At 43.4% G+C, this 12,346-nt stretch overlaps 1 protein-coding gene across 1 annotated transcript; it reads left to right on the top strand.

The window, feature by feature from the left end:
• Positions 483 to 7,073, top strand: SYF2 (SYF2 pre-mRNA splicing factor). Its single transcript, XM_021095593.1, has 7 exons — positions 483 to 603; positions 826 to 936; positions 3,550 to 3,675; positions 4,074 to 4,191; positions 4,543 to 4,633; positions 5,350 to 5,448; positions 6,177 to 7,073. Exons 1-7 carry the CDS (start codon positions 577 to 579, stop codon positions 6,340 to 6,342), a joined length of 738 nt encoding a protein of 245 aa, XP_020951252.1. The 5' UTR covers positions 483 to 576; the 3' UTR covers positions 6,343 to 7,073.

Here is a 12,346-nt window from a genome sequence, read left to right as displayed (position 1 = left end):
TATATTAATATCTTCAACTCTTATTAATTCTGGCTCAGTCTCCCTGCTAGGCACGGAAGAAGGAACAGGACGGGACAGGCCCTGCTCTCCTGCAGTTTATAACGTTGGGGGAAAAGAAAAAAGAACAGATGAGAAAAATATCTTAAAATACTGCCATATGACGGTCCCTAGGGCCTACGCGAAACAGCGTCGTCAGGGAAGACCTGCTTCGGAGGAGGTGACACGGAAGCTAAGCGCTAAAGGGAAAGCCCTTTCCGTTGAAGAGTACAATACACAGTTGAGGCGACTTTGCACCGTACCCCCATTAGGCCATTCCTACCCAGTCAATCTTTCCGCAACACTTCACACCCTTTTCCAACTCGCCCCTCCCCGTCCCCGGGCCTTTTGCGGCTGCGCAAGGCCTTGCCCAATAGAAAACCTCTCACGTCTGAAAGAGGCAAAGATTCGTCCCAATTGCCTGAGGCTTCCTGGAAGGGGCGGGACTTACGCTAGTTACTAACCTGTACTGACGCGGCAGTCCAAAGGCTGGCGGAAGTGCTCCGAGTTGTTGCCGGAAGTGGGAAAGGAAAGGCTGTAATGGCGGCTGCTACTCTGGTCGAGAAGGTAAGTGACGCCGGCCTTACCCAGGGGTTTTAGTTAGGGCGCCGGTGGTTGGCAAGGGCGAGAGGTGGAGGAGATGCTTGTGTTTCAGACTAGGAAAGTACAGCTACTGTGGGGTCTGGGTCGGCTCTGAGCTTCCGGCCTGGTGGGACTTGTGGGGAATCGCTTGGGCCTTCCGGGAAGAAGTCGAACTGGCCCCACTCTAGCCTGTCCTCCTCGCTGTAGGTGCCGGGGAACGGCGCAGAAGAGCAGCAGCCCCCACTGGGGCCCGAGGAGCTAGCCGCCCAGAAGCGCGAACAGAGACTGCGCAAATTCCGGGAACTGCATCTGAAGCGGGTGAGTAGCCAGAGAGGCCCGCTGAGACCTTTTACCCGGCCGGGGCCGTGCGCGTTTCTGGAGGGACGAGGAGGCCGCGCCCGCGCGTGTGACAGGCCCGCAGGGCAGGATAAAAGTTCCGTTCCGGTAGTTCTCAACCCTCGCAGTACATTGGAGTCACTTTTGGAAAGGGACATGCTCTCTCCAGCCCTCCTCCCACCCACATCTGTTTTAACTTAGTTGGGCTGGTTTGGGCATTTATCTTACTAACAACCTCCCTGCTGTGTGATTTGTATAAACTCTTCATTGTATCTAGGGAAATATATATGGAAGAAACTCGTCCATGTTAGCAAGAGTTGGTTGTCGCTTCATTGAAAAGTACTCAGCAAATCTCGGAAAGTCTGTAGGGTCAGTAGTTCAGCTAGTTGGTGGGGAACCAGATGAGTAAGATAAGGCCTCTGTTCTTAAGTCGAGGAGAGAATTTTCTGGCTAGAAATTACACTGTTGTTAAAAAATTATATTGTAAATATTGTTAAAAAATATATGTTGTAAAATTGAGATAGGAACAAAGAACCTTGGGAGTGCAGAGGAGGAGATATTGTTGCAGTTTGGGGGACCTCAGGGAGTGTCTCCTATAAGAGATGACACCTAAACTACTGCTTGAAAGATGAGTAAGATATTAACATAAAAATGAAATGTCCAAAATATTTACACAAAGGCGGAGTTCCCATTGTGGCTCAGTGGTTAACAAATCCGTCTAGGAACCAAGAGGTTGTGAGTTTGATCCCTGGCCTTGCTCAGTGGGTTAAGGATCTGGCGTTGCCCTGAGCTGTGGTGTGGGGCGCAGATACAGCTTGGATCCCGCGTTTCTGTGGCTGTGGCGTAGGCCAGCAGCTACTTCTCCGATTCTACCCCCTAGCCTGGAAACCTCCATATGCTGCAGGAGCGGCCCTAGAAATGGCAGAAAGACAAAAACAAAACCAAAATATGTACACAAAGGGAAGAAATGCAATGGAAGAGAATTCATATCTGAGATAGGAGTCCAGCAAACAATTGGCTACAGTTGGAGCCAAGAAACAAAAAAGCATTTCTTGACTGTTTCAACTCAGTGGCCTGACAGCTTTGCCATGGTTTCATAAAACTCCCAACATCACTCTATCACTCTATCAGAGTGTAACAAAAACAAGACTGTGCCAACCACAGAAATGACCACACAGCACCTTCTTCTGCTAACACCAGTGACAAGTACAACTAGTCTCACTCAGTTACCTTGGCTCCTATATGAAAACTAAAGATACCAATCATAGAATGTCCTGGCTTTCTTACAGTGCCTGATTCAGAGCAGAGTCATGCTTCTTTAAACCTTGTCCCCCTAGTCACCCAATACAAACTCAAACCCTGAAAATAGCTCCTTCTAACATCCTCTCACTGAAATGCCTACAGTTCTCCATGGTTTGCTGTTTCCTTGAGTGCAACACACACACCCCTTTGACTACATGTGTCTTTTCAACTGGAGGGCATTGCCAGAGCAAAGAAGAGTGAGTGATGGTTATTGAGAAGAATCTCTCTCTTTACCTAGAAAAATTTAATAAAGAAAAAACAGGCTTAAATATTTACTCGGGAGTGTGTAAAGAACATGTGGTTGGAAATTAAGAGACATGTCTTCCTGGACTAACTGCCAGCAACCTGTGACCCAAGAAACATCTAACTTAAGTTGTCCTTAAGATGGTATACTCATTTTGCTTTATGCAGTTAAGATTATTTTAAAATAGACTCCTCATACAGTAAGTTAAATGGAAAATGCCTTTCTTTTTCTTTTTTTTGTCTTTCTGCCATTTTCTTGGGCCGCTCCCAGGGCATGTGGAGGTTCCCAGGCTAGGGGTCTAATCGGACCTGCAGCCACCAGCCTATGCCACAGCCCCAGCAACCCGGGACCCAAGCCACGTCTGCAACCTACACCACAGCTCATGGCAATGCTGGATCCCTAACCCACTGAGCAAGGCCAGGGATCGAACCCGCAACTTCATGGTTCCTAGTCAGATTTGTTAACCACTGAGCCACGACAGGAACTCTGGAAAATGCCTTTCATTTGCCATAATGTAAAGTTAAAATATTTAAAGAGGAGGGGGGAGTTGGGAAAGATTTAATACCTACCTACTGAGATAGGTATTAAGGCCCCTAGCCCCAGATTGAGGCTTCTTCCTTGAATTAGGATTAAGGGAATTGAAAGTAGAATATTTTTCTCATCATAAGATGTAATGTTATTTCCTGCTATCTAAAGTCTACATAAGTGCCGCTGTAGTTTGCCTTCTGCATTTTGTGAAACCTTGTTCTGTCTAACTGTAAGGAACCTGCTTACAGGGACCACACAGGTAGATGGAGACAGAGCTGACTTTAACCCCCAGGCATCTGAATCAGCAAACCAGTGCAGTCCAGCACATTTCTTGACTGTATACAAATGCAGACCTAATTAGGCTGTTCCTGCTTAAAATTCTTTGATGGTGCTCTTGATTTTAGGATAACATGGAGTCCCCTTGTTAATGTGTCTTGCCTGACCTTCCTCAAAGAGGGAAGGATTTGTTTGGATTTATTTCCAAGTTTCAGCAGATAGTCTTTTTGTGTTTATGGTTTTAGAATGAAGCTCGTAAATTAAATCACCAGGAAGTTGTTGAAGAAGATAAAAGACTTAAGTTACCTGCAAATTGGGAAGCCAAAAAAGCTCGTTTGGAGTGGGAACTACAAGAAGAAGAAAAGAAAAAGGTTAGGAACTATTCTGCTGTTTTCATAAGTGGTTTATTCAGTCGTTCTGTTGTATTGAGACAGAAGAAAATGCTTTTTACCAGCCGCAGACCCTTTGGACGAGTAATTTAACCTCTCTGTGCCTATGTTTTCTCCTCTGTAAAATGGGGACTGTGATAATTGTTTGAGATTAATTATGAAATAAATGAGCCAGTGCATATAAAACAATTAAAAGAGGGTCTGAGTCCTGATAAATGTTGAAAAAGTATTATTTTTTAGATTGAAATACTCCATATATACCAGAGCAGATTTCCAAATTTCCTGGCTATTTTTAATGTACTGCTTGATATTTTTATTCAGTCTTTATTTAAAATAGATCAAATAATTGCATTAGGCTTCCCCCCCCCCCTGCTTTTTAGGAATGTGCAGCAAGAGGGGAAGACTATGAGAAAGTGAAATTGTTAGAGATCAGTGCAGAAGATGCAGAAAGATGGGAGAGGAAGAAGAGGAGGAAAAACCCCGATCTGGGATTTTCAGGTAAAACTGACCTTTACTTTATTGAATGGGGCTGGTGGATAAGCATTGCCTTCAAGTTTTTCTGGTTTTAAGAAAGGATATGCCGCTTCATGGAATGTTCTCTGAGAGGCTTACTCCCAAGAAAAATGCAAATATATCCCATAGGGCAGAAGTAAAAAAGGCTGCACTCAGTTGGATCCTTGTATTTGTTGTGGTAAAATTGAAGCCTGTGTTATCAGCATTTTCAGGATAGAACCTATGCATAGATTATTGTCTTGTGCATATATTACTAATAATAATTTTGATTTTTTCTTTGAATAGTAGTGACCAAACAAGGAAATATATCATTTCTGATTCTCCTTTTATTTTTAGATTATGCTGCTGCCCAGCTTCGTCAGTATCATCGGCTGACCAAACAGATCAAACCAGACATGGAAACGTATGAGAGACTGAGAGAAAAGCAGTAAGTTGACGGGATTAGTGCAAGTCCCGACTTTGTCCTGAAATGATGTTGATGTATTTATTCGTGTATGTAAATGGACACACGTAAAGGCAGACACACTTGAGTGCCTGGCCGTGGGTTATCCAAGCTGTCTCAGAGTGGTTTCTCGTCTTGATGACACCATTTATTGCTCATCTGTAGCAGTTAATTAAGCCAACTCCTCATTAACTTTCTATCTGGGCGTGGAGAGTTTAATACCCAGCTTAATACTCAGATATTTTAGGAGGCAGGATGCTTTAGTGCCAGGGTGGGTGAGCTTGTGCTGTAAAGGACCAGATAGTAAAAACACTTATTAGGCTATGCGGTCTCTTGTGATGCGAAAGCAGCCATAGAGGCGACATGGGCATACAGGTGGGCTGTGTCCCAGTAAAACTGTTGACAAAAACAGATGCTGGAGTTTGCTGGCCTGCTATAGTGGAAAGAGAACCTGAGCCTAGAAGCAGGTCCTTTAACCCCTGGCCCTTGGCTCTTTCATCTGTAAAACAAAGGTGTTGGAGTAAGTGACTTCTTACTTCTGTCTCTTTAGGTTCTTCTTTTTTTTTTTAAAGGTAAAGTAGAATCTCACAGTAAAGTTATGTAGGCATCTTACCTCTCATCTTGAATGGTAATTTAGTTTGAAATTTGAAAATGTGGCGCACTCGCAGTGTTATTCCAAGTCCATGTTGTCGTATTTTCAGTGGAGAAGAGTTTTTTCCAACATCCAACAGTCTTCTTCATGGAACACACGTGCCTTCCACAGAGGAAATTGATAGAATGGTGGTAGATCTGGAAAAACAGTGAGTACTCCGTGCAGCAGCCCGGAATTTGAAATGTTTAATAACCAAATGGACATAATGTGCTTAGAATGAACTGAGAAGACAGATATCGTACTTGCCAATTTTTGACTTAGCATGTAGAGTGGTTTGGGGAACAGACAGCTCGTAGATGTTGAGTCCATATGATTTGAATGAGTATGCAAAATATTGATGGAATTGAGTTGTCAAAATCAAAAGTTATAAAATTAAGAAATTAGCCTTATTTTTACTTAAACTATCATTCACTCTTTGATTTGAAGAAGTATGAGTTTTCTCATGAATGTGCCTTTGTTGCATGTTTCTTGTTACCGATTTAATACTGATTAGGCAGAGCAGAATGGATTGATATTTTATGAGTTAATGCACTCAAGCATTAAGGGGAGTAATTTAGTACAAACTGTGTACTTTGTCCATGTTAGCTATGGTTATTATTAATTATTTTGTCATAATCATTTTTAAGTGATACTTCATGTGTCCGATTCCTAACAGTGTGTCCTTGCTCTTTGAGGAGTATTCTGAAGCTGAGTTTGTGTGTATTGAATTTCAGGTGCATGCCCAGGGTTGTGCTGTTGGATGGGCAGTTTCAGTTTTTTTCCCCTTGAAGGTGCTAGTTTAAGTGTACTGATGACATACTTAGCTATTTAGCCCTGTTTAATTCAGATCAAAAAAGAAGACAATTTTGAATTTTGTAAATTATTTTCTTCACCCAGAATTGAAAAACGAGACAAATATAGCCGGAGACGTCCCTATAATGATGATGCAGATATTGACTACATTAATGAAAGGAATGCCAAGTTCAACAAGAAGGCAGAAAGATTCTATGGGAAATATACAGCTGAAATTAAACAGAATTTGGAAAGAGGAACAGCTGTCTAATCCATTACTTCAGGAACTGTTTCGAGAAGCTTCAAAATGGAGGGGAAGTTTCTGTTAGCAAACTGATGTTGTCTTCAGTTATACCAGTGAGCCAGAGCTCCTTCTATGCTTTCCACTTAGCATTTAAAAATAAATGTTTTTTCTTAAACATACACTTCCACGTATGTTTTCCACAATTTTGTGCTTGGATATAAGATGTATTTCTTGTAGTGTACTTGTTTTGTAAAAATCTACTTTGTATAAATTCTAATTATATTATTTTTCTATGTATTTTAAATGTGTATGTTGAATCTTTGAAGCATTTTGGGTTCAAGAATGCCGGCAGCATATGTAAATGCAGTCATTGTTAACTTTGAATGTTGTTACTAATTTGACAAAGATCTGGAACGGGACTCAGGAACCATTTGGGGTTGTAGACTCTGAAGCTAAGGATGGCGGTGAGGGAGGTGGCAGTGGCTCTTGGAGGGTGGGTGCAGGCTCTACCCCGGGCTGCTTAGGACCAACTTGGAGAAGTAACAACTCTCCAGCCATGAATAGTGACCATGTACCGTCTCTCCTTCCCCACCCTTTTTTGGGGGTCATGCCTGAGGCACGCGTTAGTTCCTGGGCGAGGGATCCAACTCTTGTCGCAGTAGTAGCAATGGGTCCACCAGGGAACTCCCTGCAGTTCCCTTTTTAAAAAGTAAATACCTGTTGGAATAGAATACCCAGTAAATACTTTGTAAAACAAATATTTGTATTTGCCCATTTATATATAGACAGATATACACATAACATGCTTCCATTCTACAAATATTTAACCATTTTCTATTACAGGAAATTCCAAACATATTCAAAAGAAGACAGTAAAGTAGTATGAGTCCCATATACCTAGTACTCATCTTCAGTAATTATCAACTTAGGCCAATCTTTGTTTCATCTTTATTTCTATCTACTCTCTTAACTCTCATGTTACTTTGAAGGAAATAAATGTAAAATTTCATTTATAAATATTTCAGTATGTATCTGAAAGATAAAAACTTAAAAAGACCACAATACCATTATCACAATAGTTTTAATAAAAGTCAAGATATATAATTTTTTATATGGTATATTTTTTTTCTATGTGTTGATAAAAAGGCCAAGTACCTAAATTAGGACATTCCAAATTAATAAAAATCTGAAGCTCAGAGAAAATTTCACAGATACCAGCTTTAGTGTTTAATGAATATGGAATTACCACTGGTGATTATTCCCTTTAAAAGTTGATGTAGGGATTTCCCATTGTGGCTCAGTGGAAACCAATCTGACTAGTATCCAGGAGGATGCAGTTTCACTCCCTGGCCTCACTCAGCAGATAATGGATCCAGCTGTGAGCTGTGGTGTAGGTTGTAGATGCAGCTCGGATCTGATGTTGCTGTGGCTGTGGTATAGGCTGGCAGCTACAGCACTGATTCGACCCCTAACCTGGGAACGTCCATGTGCCGTGGGTGCGCCTCCCCCAAAAGTCAAAACGTTGTGAAACAGAATTTGGCAATATATTTAAAAGAATAGGGAGTTCCCGTCGTGGCTCAGAGGTTAATGAATCCAACTAGGAACCATGAGGTTGCGGGTTCGATCCCTGCCCTTGCTCAGTGGGTTAAGGATCTGGCGTTGCCATGAGCTGTGGTGTAGGTTGCAGACGCAGCTCGGATCCTGAGTTGCTGTGGCTGTGGTGTAGGCTGGTGGCTGCAGGTCCGATTAGACCCCTAGCCTGGGAACCTCCATATGCCCTGGGAGCGGCCCAAGAAATGGCAAAAAGACAATAATAATAATAATTCGCTTTGAGCCAGCAGGGTCTATTCTAAGAATGCAAGAATAGCTTGAGACCTGTTAGTTGCCTGTCCAATATCGATTCTCTTCATTACCATCCAGAACCCTGACTTTTTGTGTGTGTGTGAATTTGTGACAAAATCTCCAATTCAACATTTGCTTCCCCAAACTGACTGGTGTTCAGATATTACAGTTCTGGATAGTAAGACACAATCTGATTTATTCTGAGAACGCTCCTTTCCTGACAGGGGAGTTGCCACTCTCTGCTTCCCCCTTCCTTCTTCCTGCTTGGATTCCACATGTGAGGCCTGGAGTTGGAGTAGTCGTCTTGTGCCATAAAGTAACAAGCATGAGGGCAAAAGTCATTGTGCTGAGGAGAGTGGAGCAGAGCTTGTGGCCCTGCTGGCACTGCAGAGCAGCTGCACCAGCCCTAGAAGCCTATCGTCTTCCTACTACTTGCTGTGGAATGAATGCATTTATGACCAATGTGTGCTTCCGTTTCAAGACAAATGTTATATATACAAAAATCAATAGTTTTTCTCCACGCTAGAAATAAGTACCTGGAAATGGAGATGGGAGGAAATCATTATTTGAGCAATAAAAATTAGAGTATATTTAGATACAAACTTAAAGAAAAAGCAGAGGACCTATGTGAAGACAATTATAAAATCTAATTGAAAGAGTAAACAGGAGACTTACACTTGCAGCCAAGATGGGGTGATGGGGATGGATTTACCTTTTGCCATTTGACACAAAAACAAGAAAACAAGGGGAGTTCCCGTCATGACTCAGCAGTAGTGAACCTAGACTAGGATCCATGAGGATTCGGGTTTGATCCCTGGCCTCACTCAGTGTGTCAGAGTTGTAGTGTTACTGTGAGCTGTGGTGGAGGTTGCACACGTGGCTTGGATCCCAAGTTGCTGTGCCTGTGGTGTAGGCCAGCAGCTATAGCTCTAATTCAACTCCTAGCCTGGGAATTTACATATCTTTAGAGTGCAGCCCTTAAAAAAAAAAAAAAAAAAAGAAAAGAAAAAAAGCATATGTGAAATAGCAATTTCCAAGCTACTGGAGAGCAAGCTAGGAAGGCCAGTGGTTCATTAGGAGAGGAAACAAGCAAGGATAGCTCTATGATCACCCCCAGCTTACTGCCTTTAGAGAACTTCCTAGCTGTGCATGGGGGGAGAACCCAGGTGGAGCCCAGGGACACCTTTAGCAGAGGAGGTAAAACTGAAGCTCTGCAGAGATCCCAGTAGCAGGAGCTCAGGGTACAGAGTGCTGGAAAGAAAGGAGCTGCACCAACAACTCTGAAAATCTGCAGCGATCTCTTCAGGCATAAGGCAGAATACAAGCATGAGGAAACAACTTGAGGCTGAGGGAAGACGCACCTGACAAGATTAGAGGAAACAGCAGTCAATGCATTGGCAGGTACAGTGGTTTCTGCCACCTGAACTGGAAAACTTTCTTGGGCAGGTCCCCTGTATGGTTCGCCAGGATCGCCACAACACAATACTGGATGGCTTAAACTGCAGATGTGTCTTTGTTCACAGTTCTGGAGGCTGGAAGTCCAAGCTCAAGGTGTGGCAGGGTCAATTTCCAGATTCTCTCCTTGGCTTGTATGTAGATGGTGACTTTCTTGCTGTCCTAACGTGACCTTTTCTCTGTGCATGTGTATTCTTAGCATCTCTTCCTCTTCATATAAGGACACTAGTACTATTGGATTAGGGCCCCACCCCTATGACCTCATTAACATTTGTGACCTCCTTAAAGGCCACATCTCCAAATCTAGGCATACTGGGGGTTAGGGTTTCAGCCTATGAATCTGGGAGGACACAACTCTGTCCATAATGTCAGCCACCTGCTTTGCACTTCAGTTTCCCCAGCTCTAAAATCATTATTGATGCTTTCCTTGGAGCATCGTTGGGAGAACTGGATGAGTGTAACGCGCTTAGACATGTCTAGTTTATAGTGGGGTGGGGACCGTGTGAATTATAATAAGATAACAAAATGAATGAAGTACCATCCTCATACATTTCTTATATGTTGTCTGTTCTCTTTCCTCACCTCCAATTCAAGATAATGCCAAACTGAACACTCAGAAATCTCCAAGGGAGGTAGGATTTTCATGTGACTTGTTCCCTGCCCCCAAAGTCTTTTTTTTTTCTTTTTTTTTTTTTAAGGACCAGCAGAGACTTCCTCTTTTTTTGCCAGTCTGACGCTTTGAAGAGATAGGAAGCCCAGGAGCTTTGCAGCCCCCATTCCCCAGGCCCCTTCTCCTTCAGCACTGAGTGGTGCTCTGCCACACTGACCTTCCTCCTCCTGGGCTCTCTTAAGCTCACCGGTTATGCAGGATTAACCTTGCACTCTCCCTGGGCTGCTTCTTCAATCCAAGGCAGTCAGACTCAAAGTCCAGCTGCAGACAAATGGCAACTACTTGCCAAATCCAGGGATCTGAGGTCCCACCTGGCTTTTTGCTACAAAAGAACCAGCACTTATTGTCAAATCATTACAAAACAAACAAACCCCCCTTCTCTATAAAAATCATGTATGAATAGTTGAGCTTTGGATCCAGTCTTGCCCCTGTGGATGAGGTTGTGGCATTTTTGTTTGGAAATTTGCAGGCTTTTGGGAGCTTGACAGGCTGGAGGGACCACAAGAAACTAGGAGATACTGACCACATCTCACCTGGCTGAAACCTGTATGTGTATGTGTGTGTACATGTGTGTGTGTGTGTGGGGGGGGTATGTTCAGAAGGGCAGGCTTGTGTTTCTTCAGCTGGAAATGGCCCCCTGGGGAAAGATGCAGAAAATACTCAACAATCTCAAAAAGTATGCTCTACAATGTATGGCATCTTCCGTACATGGGTTATCATTCACCCCATATATGGAAAACATCTAAAATATACCACAATTTTGACAAAATCTTGCTTTGGCATTTCTCACACCCACCCCCCCTTTGCGTTTTAGTGCTGCACCTGTGGCATATGGAGTTTCCCAGGCTAGGGGTGGAATGGGAGCTACAGCCGCTGGCCTACGCCACAGCCACAGCAACTCGAGATCCAAGCCGCATCTGCGGCCCCCACCTCAGGTCATGGCAAAGCAGGATCCCCCACCCACTGGGTGAGGCCAGGGATAGAACACGCCTCCTCATGGATCCTAGTCAGATTCGTTAACTGCTGAGCCACGAAGGGAACTCCCCATACTTCTTGATATAATAGAAGCCCTCAGATAGGACCGGTCTAGCCCTCACCTCTTGCTTAGAGGCCAGTGTGAGCAGGGACAGAGCCTGAAAGCAGAATAGGGGTGGGGAAGGAAAGCAGCGACAATGAAACAGCCCTTTGGAGTGATCTCGGCAACTACTTAGCGCCCCCTTGTGGGATATTGGGAGCATAGCTTCAAAATCAGTCTTTTTTTTTTTTTTTAACCCAAGAAGCAAGCATTAGATTTTTTCCTAGTTGTGGCATTAATCCAGAGTCACTCTAGAAAATTACTTCTTCTACTTGGGAGGTGGGGAAGGAAGTATGGAATTTTATTGGTTGATGAAGTCCTTGTGTGGGAACCACAGTACTGACTTAAACCTCTTTTTAAAAAACTGAGGTATAACTTACATGAAGTGCATACTTTTAACATGAATTTTTACATATATGTAAGCTTGTGCAACCATCAACCAGGTCAAGTCTAGGGGGTCCCTCATGACCTCACGCCATAACTGACCTCTCCCACCGATTAGTTTGCCAGTTTTGAGCTTTTCATAAATGGAATCATATAGGATCTAGTCTCCGGAGTCTGACTTTCCTCACTCAACACCGTGTCTAGAGTGAGATTTGCCCAGGTTGTGTGTGAGGTTGGTTTAAACTTTAAATCCCTTTCCAGCTTTGAGGTCTTCTATAAGGAGGGAGGAACACAATTGAGAGAGATCTTTGACCTAGTTTTAGAGAAGATGGTTTCAGGCTCTTGAGGAGAATGAGGAGAATGAAAAGGAGAAGAATTCCATGACCAGTCTTCTCATTGCCTATGGCTCCTGGGGGCAGGTAGATAACTGGTTTCTTTAATTGACGGCTCTTCAGATCCAGAGAAGCTGTGCTCATTGACTGTGCTCCAGAAGCCTCTTCTCCATCTGATTTAGATGAGATTCTGGTCTTTAATCTTGTGCTGTCATGGGATGAGACTTGGTGGTTCTGCAGAGGGGGCCTAGGGAGGCCAGAGGATGGGCTGTG

The sequence above is a fragment of the Sus scrofa genome, chromosome 6 (assembly GCF_000003025.6).
Source record: "Sus scrofa isolate TJ Tabasco breed Duroc chromosome 6, Sscrofa11.1, whole genome shotgun sequence".
Classification (NCBI taxonomy): domain Eukaryota; kingdom Metazoa; phylum Chordata; class Mammalia; order Artiodactyla; family Suidae; genus Sus; species Sus scrofa.
The sequence above is the reverse complement of the archived record's forward strand: the minus strand, read 5'-3'. Positions and strand labels throughout refer to the sequence as shown.